The sequence below is a fragment of the Oncorhynchus mykiss genome, chromosome 19 (genome assembly GCF_057628025.1).
Source record: "Oncorhynchus mykiss isolate SJ-2025 chromosome 19, ASM5762802v1, whole genome shotgun sequence".
NCBI lineage: Eukaryota > Metazoa > Chordata > Actinopteri > Salmoniformes > Salmonidae > Oncorhynchus > Oncorhynchus mykiss.
The window spans coordinates 63,815,531-63,831,551 of record NC_143040.1 but is presented as its reverse complement, the minus strand read 5'-3'; the positions used below and the strand labels follow the sequence as shown (position 1 = coordinate 63,831,551).

General features: G+C 40.5%; 1 protein-coding gene and 1 pseudogene across 1 annotated transcript; both read right to left on the bottom strand.

The window, feature by feature from the left end:
- Positions 1–3,725: 3,725 nt before the first annotated feature.
- Positions 3,726–5,384, bottom strand: LOC110498128 (glycoprotein hormones alpha chain 1). Its single transcript, XM_021574729.3, has 4 exons — positions 5,125–5,384; positions 4,883–4,995; positions 4,459–4,646; positions 3,726–4,256 (listed from the first exon to the last, which is right to left on the bottom strand). The coding sequence occupies exons 2-4, from the start codon at positions 4,974–4,976 to the stop codon at positions 4,182–4,184; spliced, it is 357 nt and encodes a 118-aa protein (XP_021430404.1). The 5' UTR covers positions 4,977–4,995; positions 5,125–5,384; the 3' UTR covers positions 3,726–4,181.
- Positions 5,043–8,778, bottom strand: LOC110498386 (5-hydroxytryptamine receptor 1E-like; annotated as a pseudogene).
- Positions 8,779–16,021: the final 7,243 nt, after the last annotated feature.

Here is a 16,021-nt window from a genome sequence, read left to right as displayed (position 1 = left end):
ACAATAAGACAGATTCAAGTAACTGTCATTATGGTGGTCAGTGGCATTTTTAGCATGTAAATCTTGGTGAGGCAAAACAAATAATATGTTAGATGCATGCCAGCAAAGCCACTACACACAACACAACACTAAACAATACATTAATTGCACTATAAAGGTGACAAACGGTGCCCACAAACTGTTAGGGCCCAACAGCAGTCCCAACACTTTACCACTGCTACACCTGGCTATCAGTGGAGCCTTGTCTGGCAGCAAAACAGTTCATTCAGCCACATTTACTAAAAAAAACATAGCTGAGATGGCTGACTTGCTTAAACAAATGTGGTTTCTACTGACAATTGAGATGTACAAACTATGGCATGAGGCAGGCCTGGGCAAAGGCCTGCCCGGGGCAATATGCGACCTGCGACTTGATTCAATGTGGCCTGTGGAATTATGCTCAGATCACATAAAGAATTTGAGATTGAAAAGTTTTGAAAAAATGTATTTGTTATTCAAATTAAAAGCCAAATGAATACTCGCCTTTATGCAATGATTTAACTCCCACCGCCTGGGGGACATTTATTTTGAAGGCACGTATAACTAACAACTGCACGAGGACAGATAGTGACTGACAGGCTGACAGTCACAGTTTTAAATAGTAGCTAGCTCGAAATTGCGCCAAAAAATGTTTTTCAAAGATTTTAAAGAAAAGGAAAGTAGACAATGAATGTAGGGTGTTCCTCCAGCAAGAGTGGACATCGAACTATTTATGTATTAAGGTATCAGGGAAAGCTGTGTACTTAGTGTGCAAAGAGAGCATCGCTGTCTTGAAAGACTACAATTTGTCCAGCCATTTCCAGACGAAGCATGCAGAGAAATATAGGAATAAGTCTTCTGAGCAGAGGGCAAATGCATCGAAAGAGTTGCTTTCTCAGTTGCAAAAGCAGCAAGGACATTTCACAAAACTGCATTCAGCAAACAACGGAATTGTGAGAGCTAGCTATGTACTGTCCCACAACATTTCTAAACATAGCAAGCCATTTGACTCTGCAGCAATACTTTGCCCCGACAAGAAAGAGCTGTTTGAAAATGTTTCCCTGTCAAGACGAACAGTGACACGGCATGTTGGAGACATCGCAGAGAATATGGAACAGCAATTGAGAGACAAGGTAAAGGATGTTACCTATTTCTCCTTGGCCCTGGATGAGAGCAGGGATGCCCACGAAACGGCACAGTTGTTGATATTCTGTCGAGACATAACCCCAGACTTTGAAATTACAGAGGAGCTTCAGTGCAGTCAATGAAGAGCACAACCACAGTGAAATATTTATTGGCTGTCATTGTAAATAATAATTTGTTCTTAACTGACTTGCCTAGTTAAATAAAAAAAGTCAGAACAGTAGGTGAAATTAAGAGGTGAAAATAGACCCAATTATCAGGGTGAGACACATAATATTACTTTCTTAGCTACAGTATGCATATTACGTCATTTATGCAGCAGCATTGTTGTGAACAGGAAGGTGGCGTGGCGGTCCTTCGTGGGCAAATTTTGTTATCAAAGTCTGTCATTCCAGTCTGTCTGGATTTATGGTGCTTTCAAGACAACTGGAAACTCAGGGGGAAAAATGGTTGGATCATGATGACGTGAGTAATCTTCAGGTCGTAGCTCAAGAAAGAGGCCCGAGTTCCCGATTTACAATTCCGAGTTGGATGGAAGTTCAAAACCTATTTTCCCAGTCGTAGCTCGTTTTTCCTAAGTTTCCAGATGTCTTGAACTCACTAAAGTCAGATTTTGCAGTTCCGAATTAACAGTTGTTTTGAGCACAGTGTAACGGATGTGAAACGGCTAGCTTAGTTAGCGTGGGCGCTAAATAGCGTTTCAATCAGTGACGTCACTTGCTCTGAGACCTTGAAGTAGTAGTTCCCCTTGCTCTGCAAGGGCCGCGGCTTTTGTGGAGCGATGGGTAACGATGCTTCGAGGGTGACTGTTGATGTGTGCAGAAGGTCCCTATAGTTCGCGCCCGGGTATGGGCGAGGGGACGGTTTAAAATGATACTGTTACAACAGCACAAATCACGCTTCAGTGACAGCATGGCCAATGTTTAAAACAGATCCTTAATCTCAGATTTGGGACCTCACAGCCACTCCACTGAATAGCAGGCTTTGCAATGCTTGCAGTTAGCCACTGATTCCTTCCAAACCACTCTTTATTGAATTTGAGATTTCCAACTTGTGTAATATTTATGTCCAATTGTTGATGAGCATACGTTTTATCTATAATTTCTCTTTATTATTTATCTTCATATGACAAGGATTAAAAGGAATTTGCCAGTAGATTGTCGCCTTGATTCATGATGATGACTGCTAGCCAAGATTTTGAACGCTACTGAATATATAATGTGATTTGAAGTAATTTTATTTGTGGCCAATGAACTGATATATTGCACTTATTCATGTCAAAATAACATGCCAAACAGGCAAGTTTCAGCACCATGAACTGTCCTTTTCTGATGTATTTTGCTGTGGCTCCTGCTTCAAGATTGACCACCACCAGTGGCAGACTGTCATTCAGGGACGGTGGGCCAGAGCCCCCCCCCCATTTTTAAAAATGTTTTTTTTTTATTTACATTTTGTAATAACAATTGCTAAAAATGTGGGGCTCACAACACCTGCCCCACCGTCCCTGAATGACAGTCTGCCACTGGTGGTGGTCAATCTTGAAGCAGGAGCCGCAATAAAATCAATCAGAAATGGGCAGTTCATGGTGCTGGAACTTGTCAAATTCCATTCGGCATTATTCATTCAACCATCTCCATTTTAATTCGTTTTTACTAACAACAAGAGGTCTTTGTGTTGGAACCATTGGAGCCATTCTCTTCCTATTTAAGAAACAAGAGGTAGGCCTACCTGTTTGACAGACAAAATTAGGCTATAGGCTGTTAAAATCATAGATTTGGCGGTCAATTCCTCCACCCACCATGCACTCTTTAAATAGCCTACCTCTGTGTCAAGGCTGTTAAATTAAAACTCAAATTGAGAGATGGTATGCCATTGGCCTACAGTTTATTAAAGAAAATGGCAGAAAACACAGACTTACCCCTTGTTAGCTTAAGATTTTGAAGAAAATTAAGCAGATCTGATTATATAAAGGGACCTATAACAGTGCTTTGATCCACTATGCTTTATGCTAGAAACAAGGATATATCATTGTTTAGTTTCTTTGACACTCAGAAGCTGAGCTATAACCTTTCATAGCTGAGGAGACAAAAAATTGACTTTGCTTGCGAAGTAATCTAATTCTGTCACTATCAATTGATTAAGCTATTCACTTTCTGTACAATAGAAGGTGTTTAAACCCAGACAGCTTTTAGGGAAACACTTGTGACCTTCTCTTGTTGGGGTAATCCACGGAAGAAGAATAGACAGCAGTTAAAGTCAAATTCTGTTATTTTTTTCAACCACTAATTTTGTCTTTTGACCAATCACATCAGATCTTTTCACATCATATCTTTTTCAGGGCTGATCTGATTGGTCAAAAAACAAATTAATAATACAAAATAATATCAGAATTGGGCTGCCTGTGTAACAGCCTTTTAAGCCTACCTGAGGCAGCTGTGTGAAGATAAAATCCTGAGTTTTGATCCATAGGCTATTGAGTGTGGTGTGGCTTGGGAGAGAAACTATTTTTTTTTTTACTTCAAGGCATCCGTTGCTCAAAAAAAGAAGTAGAGGACACAACGTGGTAAAATACTGAAAAACATTTTAATCAGTATTCAATTCATATAGTAAAGTCTACATTTGATCAACACAGTAGGCTACAGGAATACAACTTCATAATTGTGACAGTAATATATTAAGAGCACTATAAATATTATCAGCAGACTATCACCTTTTGTGGATGACATTGGCTGGGTTTATGCAGGCAGCCCAATTCTGATATTTTTTTCACTAATTGGTCTTTTGATTAATCAGATCAACTCTGGAAAAAATAGCTGATGTGAAAAGAGTTGAGGTGTTTGTTCAAAATACCAAATACTGAAAAAAATAACAGAAGTGGGTTGCTTGTTTAAATGCAGCCAATGATCTCTTAATATGTGATTTCTCTTAAAACACTTCAGGAATAAGTTGTGCAAAATGCCTAGTATCTGTTGCCAAGCTTTTACTTCTGCGATAAGGATATTTCTGGCCTCACAGGCAGTTTATGACTTATGGTGATAACAGGTGTTGCACCAACACTCTGTGTGGTTCGTCAGCTTGATGTTGTCCACCACCACCTGAGAGAGGAGGAGAAGGAGAAGAAGAATCAAGAGAAAGAGAGATGGTTTGAAAAACCACATTCTGGTTCATTCTAGTTGTTGTTAAATGTTACATTTACACGTTATGTGCATGACACTAGGAATGTCTTCATGTCAGATGATCAAACTGAGGATATCAATCCCAACTCTTACACTTAATTAGATAAATATATTGTCTTACCCTTTCACCTTCTTTTGCAACGCAGCATGTGGCTTCAGAGGTGATGTTCTTTGGGACCAACATGGCTTTCTTAGACTGCAGTGGGGTTGGATAAGCTCTGGAAAAGCAGCAGCCTGTACACTGGTAGACAGGGGCGCCTGGGTTAGAGAATACTTTGTTCTCCTTCAGTTTGCATTCCTCACAGCCCACTGAAGATAGTGAAGACATAAATTAATTGAAAATCGAATGAACAATCTGATCTGTAAACTTTATTCACCTTGTACTGCAAATGTGTGTCTCTCATCCTTGTAAACACACACTGGCAATAAGGAGGTTATGTACCGATTTATATTCTCTAATGACAACAGTAGGCCATCTCCAAGAATAACTCACTGGTCATTTGGACAAAAACAGTACTTTCACGGTAATGTAACGTAAAGTTTACCGTTTGGCATGTCACTGTTTGGATAAGAGTCTGCCATGTACAGAAGTATGGACAGGATGAGGGATACTCCAATTGATTTCAACAAGCACATCATAGTGGCGGGTGGCAATAATCTGACAAGAAAAATTAACAAATCATTCAAAACCAACATATTAACATATCAGAAGTTGATAGCTGATAAACACAAAAAGACTGTAAAATATACATTGGAGAAACAACATACTGAATGGAAAAAGCATTACCTGTTGTGTGTTTCTCTTGGTGGAAGCCTGTTCAGTGCTCAGTGAAGAGCATACTGCTCCCATCGTGAACTTTTATACTGCTGTCCCTCTGCCCATGTGCTCAACCGGGATTAGGTAAACCCCTCCAACTTTATCAGTGATCTCTTTGTGCAAGTCATTGGCCACTTAGCCACATGCCTCATAATCCTTGAAATGAAAAAAGGAACTGCACTGCAGTCGAAAGACAAAACAAACTTCCATCCTGACTATGGATGGGAGCTTCTAATCCCTTAAACAGATGGGATGTTACTAGGTAACTGTTGTTATGCAACTGGGGGCGAGGCGGGATCATTGGTTCATTAGTTTACCTTATGTTCATGGTCTTTTGCTTTGTAAATCATTACAAAGGCCTAGTGGTTAGAGCGTTGGACTAGTAACGGGAAGGTTGCAAGTTCAAATCCCCGAGCTGACAAGGTACAAATCTGTCATTCTGCCCCTGAACAGGCAGTTAACCCACTGTTCCTAGGCCGTCATTGAAAATAAGAATTTGTTCTTAACTGACTTGTCTAGTTAAATAAAGGTAAAAATTAAAAAACATCTAAGGTAATTTTTAATACTTTGAATATTTGATTCATCTTTCGATGCTGGATTATAACCCCAAAAATGAGTAAATATGTACACACAAAAGTGAAAGATTTCTCATGAAATAAACAGGGTTTCTAAAATAAACCATGAGGGCTAGACCCTGGCCCTGATCTAGAATCCTCTGCGGCAGTGCTAACGTGTGCAAGCAATAAATACTGTATGTGAAATAATGTTACCCTCACAGAGAGCCAAATCCTCAATTGACTCAAATTATGGAAATTAGCCTATCAGAAGCTTCTAAAGCCATGACATCATTTTCTGGAATTTTCCAAGCTGTTGAAAGTCAGTCAACTTAGTGTATGTAAACTTCTGACCCACTGGAATTGTGATACAGTGAATTATAAGTGAAATAATGTGTCTGTAAACAATTGTTGGAAAAATTACTTGTGTCATGCACAAAGTAGATATACTAACCGACTGGCCGAAACTATAGTTTGTTAACAAGAAATTTGTGGAGTGGTTGAAAAACGAGTTTTAATGCCTCCAACCTAAGTGTATGTAAACTTCCGACTTCAACTGTAATTACAATAAGTAATGACAATTCATGAATGCTTGAAGAATAATCAGGAATATATCCATCTATCTACCTCTGAAAGTTGGAAATGTAAAGGATGTATATCAAAGGGAAAATAATTGTGGACATTTAAATGAATTAGATTTACCCATTGATTCTTGGAAGACTATAACTTATACATGCTTCATGAGCTTAGCTCAACTGTCATACCCCCTCAGAACCCAAAATATAAGCTTGTTGTACTCCATTGTTATACTCCATGTAATTGTAAACAAACACTTTATGGCCTAAAAACATAGAGAAAACTATAATGTTGATCATGTATCTATTGCATCTATTGTTGTTTATGAATTTGAGTGGTTACATTTCTCCAGCACCATCTTTTAGCTGTACCGAAACAGTGGTGGGGTGGGCTTTGTTATTGTTTAAATTGCAGATTGCCCCTTTAAGTTGCGGAAGTATCTCTTCATCTCTCCGTTTACCTGTGTTTTTAAGTCTCCCGGCCTTGGTTGCGTTGGACACTAGGCAGATGTAACTCAATAAGCATGGAGGATGGCACATGAAATCTCTGAGCATTAAAGGCTCTTCTTAGCTCAGCAACAATGTCATGAGTCATAACTTTACTCCACTCAGTAATTGTATTATTGGATTCAAAATGTTCATTCTATAAGCTACTGTAAAGCATTAAGACTAATTGCTTTTAGTATTGTATTACTTTTGTTTTTATTAACATATCGTCAAATAAATGCACTGTATTTACTTATTGTAAATTATCTGTTTAGAACTCTTCTGGATAAAGGAGCAATACAATTGTTTCAGTTAGAATGAAACCAGCTTTTATTCCAAAATAAAATGTATTCTTCATGTATAAAAACATATGGCTTCTTTAATATATTGTTTACAGCCAATCAACAATCAGCCCAGGGGGCCTCCCAGGTGGCGCAGTGGTCTAGGGCACTGCATCGCAGCGCTAGCTGTGCCACCAGAGACTGGGTTCGCGCCCAGGCTCTGTCGCAGCCGGCCGCGACTGGGAGGTCCGTGGGGCAACGCACAATTGGCCTAGCGTCGTCCGGGTTAGGGAGGGTTTGGCCGGTAGGGATATCCTTGCCTCATCGCGCACCAGCGACTCCTGTGGCGGGCCGGGCGCAGTGCACGCTAGCCAAGGTCGCCAGGTGCACAGTGTTTCCTCCGACACATGCGGCTGGCTTCCGGGTTGGATGTGCGCTGTGTTAAGAAGCAGTGCGGCTTGGTTGGGTTGTGTTTCGGTGGGCGCATGACTTTCGACCTTCGTCTCTCCCGAGCCCGTACGGGAGTTGTAGCGATGAGACAAGATAGTAACAAGATAGTAACTACTAATAATTGGAAACTACAAAATTGGGGAGAAAAAGGGGGTAAAAAAAACAATCAGCCCAGACATATCCAAGAAAGCAGTCATATTTGCATATTTGTTTCCTAAAGGCCTGCTTGAAGTCCTCATTGAAGCTGGTGTAGAGCAGGGTGAGTGAGTTATGAGTGAGTTAACGTATCCCAGCCACGTGAGAAAGTCTGACACCTGTGCTGAGGCATGAAACACCCGGAGGCCCACCAGTAACTCCTTAACAAAGAAAGGCAGCCAGCATACGATAAAAGCCCCCAGGATGAGGCCCAGTGTGCTGGCAGCCTTCCTCTCTCTGGATGCACAGATCTGGGTCCTCTCATCACAGGTCCCCCCCGGTCATATTTGAGTATATTTAGCTCTGTGTTTAGCGTGGGGTCCGAGGCAGACTGCTCAGACGCACAGAGAGACGTTGGTGCGAAGTGTCACTGACTGAAACTGCTACTGAGGCAGTTGTGGCTGCTGGCTCTCCTCTTACACTGGGCTCCCGAGGAGCTCCGTATGTGGTACAAGGTCCGGGCTGCGATGAAGATCTGGTAGTAGAGGATGAAGATGATGGCCATTGGGATGTAGAAGGCCCCGAAGGTGGAATAGATGGTGTAGCCGATGTGGTCATGCTTGATGAGACACTTGATGTAATTGCCGAAGTTGTCATCCCCGCTGTGCCTCCATAACAGAGGCGGCACTGAAATGAGGACAGAGATGGTCCACGTGATGGTAACCATGATGGCGACGTGGCGCGGGGTTCTCTTGCAGGCGTACTCCAGGGCATTGGTGGCAGTTGGTGGCCCCGTGGCGGTCCAGTGCGATGGCACACAGATGCAGGATGGAGCAGGTGCAGCAGGTCATGTCCACGCTCAGCCATTCCTCACAGACGACACATCCCAGCAGCCACTTCTTTGTGGCGATGTAGAGGACGCTAAGGGGCATCACCAAGATGGCCACCAGGAAGTCAGTGACAGCCAGAGAGCAGATCAGGTAGTTTGCGGGCAGGTGGAGTTTTTTTGTGTTAATGATCGTCAATATGACTGCACTGTTCATTAAGGCAGTGATCAGGGTCACAATGCTGAGAAAGATCACTACCAACACCATATCAGTCTTTGGTTCCATTTTGAAGGAGCCTTCTGGTCCTGACATGCAGTTTATTTAAACTCTTAGGCTCCAGAACTATCTACCATACTCCTCGTTCTCCATTACTATGTCTTTGTCCCTAATCCAGATCCTTTTCTCTCTCTTACTACCATGCTTTCCCTACCATACTTTCCCTGCCTTCCCTTATATTTGGAGCCACTGCGAAGGGGGGAAAAAAACATAATTTTTGGATGATTATTTTTGTGTGACAAAACATTGATTAGAGAATATTATAGCATGATACAGGTTATTTGTATTCAAATTGACACATTTTCTCGATGAGTAGATCACTTCTCCACACGGTGGCAGAAATGATCAGGGAATCAGTGATTCACGGTCATATTGGAGGCTGTTATGCTCAGCATAGTATTCTAACTGTGTCATTGCAGCCCCATGACATCAACGTCAAGTCAATACTCAGCATGAAGCTCTAAATGTAATCCTTTCGCCCCTAAATTCAATTTAGGAGCATAGGGAACACTCAAGACTTTATTACTGCCTACTAGGGAGTAGCTGGATGTTTTGCATACGGAGGCAAATTGGTTTTTCATGAAGGCCATATTAAAAAGGACCAATTTCAGTCAGTGACACTTCCAAACAGCTGTTGGTACAAAAAAAAATATGAAAAGAAAATTACATTTACAAACATATCTAGAGTCTGGCTTATTTAAATGGCTGCAAATCACATTACTTATGCAAATGGTATTATGGCTTTGTCATGCTTGAACAACGGACATACAATGTATGTGGGATGAAATACAAAAAGCATTATTTTCATTACTTCCATGGGCATCCCTGCTCAAACCACAACACGGGGATGGGTCTGTCACAGTTTTTAATTGGAAAGGCAATTATAAGCATTTCTAAATGTAAATATCTTGAATGTAAATTCCTAGCCTGATGTGTGTGCATCCATTGAGAGAAGGAAGCCTAATATGAACAGAATTAAAATAGTTTCAAATTAAGTATTTATATCTGACACTTGCAATCAGTGGTTCTTCAAATAATTTAATGTTGTCTTTCTATAACTTTGTCATTTCAACTAGTGGCTCTTCAAGTTTAGCCACCCAGCTGACTAGAAATAGCCTACCTGTGCTGTTATCACACCCTGTGGCTTAAACTTTCGCTTTGTCAAGGTAGTGGCTGAGCTGAGTTATACACCAAAATTGTTTGTTTGGAAATCAATCAAAAACCTGTCTGTGGGATAACAATAATGGTAATACTGTGCCACATACTCTGTGGAGCATTGTGTCCATAAGTGACTGGCTTGTGACTCAGCCATTCCTGTGCTAAAGGGATCAGTCATACAAGGCCATCACCCTTCATCCTGTTGTCCGTTATTCCATTGCTCACTCACTCCCATTGATAAATATGAAATCTTTGTGCTGGGTGTTATTTGACCTTTACTCAACTATTTTTCATTTGCACATATTGAACATACAGTTGTTTTGACTTGTTATAGTCTTAAAGTTTACGTTTGGGGCATGCACCCCAAGTTTTTCAAATATAGACTCTGCAACACCTGCAGCACCTGTACCTGGTGTCCTGATATCTCTCATTAAACTCAAGAAGCTAATTTTGTAGAGGTTATTAGTTACAATTTTCCTCTTGCAATGCCATAATGCATTCAAAGATTAGATGAAGAAGCAAAACAAATGTATTAAAATGGAAGCTGGTCCCTAATAATGACCAACATGTTATTTGATAATATGATAGCCTATCATAGCCTCGGTATGATAAAATGAAACTATCCTTAAAAAAAACACATCAAAAATAGGTTATAGCCTATGGTATGCTACCAAAAATAATGAAAGGGCAACCAACATATATCAGGCTATAAATGTGGGCACATACCTTCTGAATGGTTCAATCATCGTTTATCCATCACAACACATTTAGTCTCATCCTTTGAAAGTATCCAAATAAATGTTTTTTTTGTGATGGAACTCTCAAATGTGTCTGAAGTCAGCAATATCGTCTTAAGGACAGGTCAGATGGACCTCCATCATTTCAGAGGAATGCACGAGTGCGCACGGCGCGGGAGTTTGGCACTGTCCAATTGCTGCCCAATAAGGGAGGCAATTTATCGATTGGAGTGACAGTAGGCTTTCTCTCTCCTGGAGAATTAAAGGTGACATTCCTCCATGGCGTGGGAGGTTAGCAACACGGGCACGTTTGCGAATTGGGGACAGACGGAACTTTCCCGCCATGCCATACAAGTATATGCATAATACAGTAACCTATGTGTTCCTATGCGCAGTGCACGCACATGCATGGAATTACTATAAATGACCATACAAAGACTCCCCACAGGCTAATTCGGATGAAAACACACATTGGCTATTTCCCAGCAGTAGTAAAGAGATTCAACCTCTTCAGTCAATAGTGTGCAACTGCATCCTATGGTTTAAATGAATATGGCGACCACTAATGAGATATAAATTGTCGCTGGATGAGTAGCCTACTTGTGTGGGATTCTTTGCAATGTGGGTTTTCTGAGGATATTTGATGAATAGAGTTTCTCCATTTCTTCTAAAATAAGTTCAAATGTAAAAATAAAAAAATTGTGCACCACACCTTGTTATTGGATTTTTCAAAATTTCACCAATAAAAAATGTCTAAACAGAGTTGACATTTTTAAGACAAATTGCACGGACGAAATTATTGGCACCCCAGAGCTAGTACTTGGTTGCACAGCCTTTAGCCAAGAGAACTGCAGACAAACATCCACCAATGAGCTTGCTGCATCTTTCTACTGACAATTTGACCCACTTTTCAGCCACAAACTGCTCTTCAATATTTGAGGGGTTCCCTACCCCAAATGCTTTTTTCAGATCTCGCCATAGGTTATGGATGTGATTCAGACCTAGACTCTTCGACGGCCACTCCAGAACAGTCCAGCATCTCTTCTTAACCTGTTAAACTCTGAGTGGTTGTTTTATGCCCTGTACAGAGCCCAGTGGGTTTAGGGGGTACCGCCACCCAAAAAAGTCATCATAAAATATAAAGTGACATACACTTCATGACCAAATGTATGTGGACACCTACTTGTCGAACATCTCATTCTAAAATCATGGGTATTAATATGGAGTTGATCCCCCCTTTGCTGCTATAACAGCGTCCACTAGATGTTGGAACATTGGTGGGCGGACCTGCTTCCATTCAGCCACGAGCATTAGTGAGGTCTGGCACTGATGTTGGGCGATTAGGCCTGGCTTGCAGTCTGCGTTCTTGACTGGCTCTGTGCAGGCCAGTCAAGTTCTTCCACACCGATCTTGACAAACCATTTCTGTATGGACCTCGCTTTGTGCACGGTAGCATTGCCATGTTAAAACAGGAAAGGGCCTTCACTAAAACGGTTGCCACAAAGTTGGAAGCAAAGAATTGTCTAGAATGTTGTTGCTCGATTTTATACACCTGTCAGCTACGGGTGTGGCTGAAATAGGCGAATCCACTCATTTGAAGGGGTGTCCACATACTTTTGTATATATAGTGTATCTATCTTTATCACTCCAGTATTCCTGAACATTGTAAATACGGTACTGAAACTGACTGACCCTGTATATAGTATGCTTACTTACTTTATCGTGTTCTTCTTATTTTTATATCTTGTGTGTTTTTGTTCTGCCTTGTTATCTTTAGTATTACATTGTTATTGAAAACAATGTTTTAACATTCTGTCATTGTTGGGGTTAGAGCTTGCAAGAAAGGCATTTCATTGTACTTGTGCATGTGACATTGAAACTCGAAACATGATTAGCACAAACAGCCCAGGGGGCAAGTGAGATTAGTGATTCATCACTCGTAACATGATAGGGTGCCATTTTTGTCTTGCATGCCCAATCATTCCTCTACATGTAGTTACTTTCCCTTGCCAGATGAATGCCAGTTTACTTCCACGGACAGGACCAGAGTTGTGGTTTTTATGAACACTGAGAGATTTGTGTGTGGTCAGGTCACAGAGAATGCAATAGTTAACATGTTGATATGGTCGAAAATAAATAAATTTTTGTGTTTAATAGATAAGCACTGGGTCTGAAACCCTTTACTTTGTTTTCGATCAGATGCTCTAGGATGATAAATAATTACATCCATCCCCTTACATGATGCAATCTATTGAACATATTTTTTTCTTGTCTCATTGGTGGTCAGGAGGATACAGTAGTTAAATGTGGGGCCTTTTTGAACATTGTCCATTTTGATTGGACCATTAAGTGTCTGTCGCATTAATCAATCTTATTTATGGATCATTCCACGAAATGAGTGCCTTTAGTGTCCCTTTGATATTGTTTGTAGAAATTGTGCACAAATATTGAATTTTAAAAGCATGTTATATTAAATTAAGTTCCCTTTAATATAGACATGGAAAATTCAGTAAATCAGATTGTAATATGAATAAAGACTTCTAAAATGCCACAATTCAGCATTTTGACATTTCCTTCTGTGCATGCCATGTGTCTTCCAGGAAGATTTTAACCCACTTAACCCTAACATTTCTCCATGTTTTCACCATCATTGTAAAGTCCTAGTTATTTTGTTGCTTTGACAAAGTAATTTCTGAAGATTCTTATTTATTTAATGTTATTAGTGATTGATTTTAAGGTGATTCATTTTAAGGTTGGTGGTAGATGGATGGCCGTGTTGCCCAACAGTCCTTCGTCCTTTGAAGAGTGTCTCTGGAGGTGAATGGGAAACGTTGTAGTGTCGTCGTTGGGTGGTAGACGGGATAGTCTGTCTGTCCTTTCCTAACCCACGTTTTTAGCTGTTGTTGCTAACTCAACGGCTAGCAGGTATCACTTCTGTAGTTAATAAGAGTTCAAAGTTCATACCATTCGCAACCAAAGCTCACGCTAAGGTTAGCTTCGTTCTGTAGTTATTATCTGAACCATTCTGACATCGGATCGTCATCCTAATGTACCCGGAATGGGAGGTTACATTTTCGTCAAGGCTTTATATAGAGGAGGGAGAAGGGTGTGTTTTCATAATTTTATAACCCAGGTCTGTTCACAGGGGCGGGCCACTGATTGAGCAGAGCCCTAACCTTATGAAAACCCAAATCTCTCATTTGGAAGCTAAAATTACATTTAATCTTTTCACCAATAATTGTATATTCTAACATTTAAATTGAACAACAATTCCATGTGAATCCGATAACTATAATGTGTACACTTTCCACTGTAGAGTTTATGTCACCCTATCATTGATGAGAATGTCTCAGATGACCACCGAACTGACATCATATTCATTAAGTACCCACGCATATGTTCAACTGGTCGGATTACAAAAATATGGTTCATTTCCCCCCACTTTCTGATGTTCCCAGAATCTCTATGTTAACCAAGGGATTTTCAAATGTCACATCAGTAGGGTAGAGAGAGGAAAGGGGGGGGGGTGTGTGTTTATGACTGTCATAAACCTACCCCCAGGCCAACGTCATGACAGCACTTTGTGACATTGGCTGATGTAAATAGGGCTTCATAAATACATTTGATTAAAATTTGATTGATTGGAGTAGAATAGGTGGAATGGTATAAAATACAACAAACACATGGTTTCCATGTGCTAATCCATTTGCTCTGTTCCAGCCATTATTGTGAGCCGTCCTCCCCTCATCAGCCTCCACTGATTGTGATGCATAATTCCTAAGGTTACTTGGAAGGTCCAGTCAATGAGCATTATGGGTGTAAGGAACTCATTCTACAGATGTGTTTTACATCACTTACTTTGTGACAGCATGGTATCCCAGGGATACCGGACATTCCAAAACACAAAAACAACAACAACAAAAAAATTATACAAAACACAGTGGAATGTAAAGTTGCCAGTACCATCTGAGAGGACGACGAGCTTCTTTTGAACCTAAAATGAAGAACATCGATCCTACCGCAGCTGAGAGGCATACGGTATTATGATATAGATTTTTTACACTAGGCTACCAAAAAGGCACTCTATTTGTAGAATGACCCAGTTCTATAAACCTCTCAATGAAAATAAATAGTATCAACAAACACTAAATAGAGAACTTTCAAAGCTGTCTGCTTTCATGTCATAAACACCTACTATGAGGCTAATTGTGATGATGAACATTACAAAACCCTGTCTCTCTGCAACATCATGTTGTGGTTGCTCCTGCCCCTCCCGAAGATCTTCTCCCAAGGCCTCATTCATTGGCTTCATATGTAGGATCTTAATTTGAGATATTTTGTGACAGTAGGAAAATAATCCTGCAGCAACAGGAAGTTTGAATGATTATGTGGATTATAATTAACGAACATTTTTGTAGGGGTTGATACATTTTTCGTTAGGGCAAATAAAGTTCGAAATTTCAAAGTGGAAATGACAAACTTTTTAGAAAAGGTTTTAAAGCTCAAATACACTACTAGTCTCCATTTCCTGCACTACAGGGAAATTCTCAAACAAAATACAAAAATAGATCCTACATCTGTAGGTCTCCAAGGCTTTGGCTGCATAGCGTGTCCATGTACTTGTCCATGCTTGATTGAGGCTGTCAGTGTAAGGGGAAAATAGCTAACCTCTCTAATTTTACATCACCTCCAGCCAGAGAGTAGAGGACTCAAATGCGAAATCTCGTACATCAAACTGTTTCAACAGCCTTTGCCTCAAATTCCATACACGTCCTTTCAGACGATAAGTAGAGTTGTGATTAATTCAATTAAGGGAAGCTTTTGTCCTCTACATCACAGCTTTCACTAAGCTCAATGATAGTGTCTACTTATGTTTCACCTCATTGGGTCTGAATGAAATTAGTAATTACAAGTATGGATTATTGGTATTTTTGCCAAAGTCATGGAGAACAAATTCTCTATATCCTATAACTGTGAAGTGGACATTAGCACGACCACGAATCTTGTATCTTAAAAAGGCTTTCATCTCCTAAACAAGGTATGCTTCAACTTTGTTGCTTGCTAATGTTGTGCTTGGAGAAGGTTACAAAGACAGCCCAACTCACAGGGACATCATCAGAGGTGTGAAAGTAATGCTAGATGAATGGATCTGGTTTGGCTTCGTTCTGTTGAATACATGGTTCCCTACATCCCAAATGTTATCCAGTAAATCTGAGTACTGGTGGAGGAGACACAGTATAGAGTTATGAAGTGGCCTATCATTCTGCCAGCACATGGAGAGCCTCTTTAGATAAAGAAGAGAATATGCTTCCCTTGCCAGGAACGGCCTGTTCCTGATGAAATCTAGTTTGAGTTGTGTTCGTACCTGTAAAGCCAGGTGCCATTTAA

Excerpts from the sequence above, each read along its gene's own strand:
- LOC110498128 (XM_021574729.3), bottom strand. The coding sequence starts at position 4,976 with ATGATGTGCTTGTTGAAATCAATTGGAGTATCCCTCATCCTGTCCATA. Across the intron at positions 4,647-4,882 it reads AAACAGTGACATGCCAAACG|TGGGCTGTGAGGAATGCAAA; the intron begins GTAAACTTTACG and ends CACTATCTTCAG. Across the intron at positions 4,257-4,458 it reads TTGCAAAAGAAGGTGAAAGG|GTGGTGGTGGACAACATCAA; the intron begins GTAAGACAATAT and ends CTCCTCTCTCAG.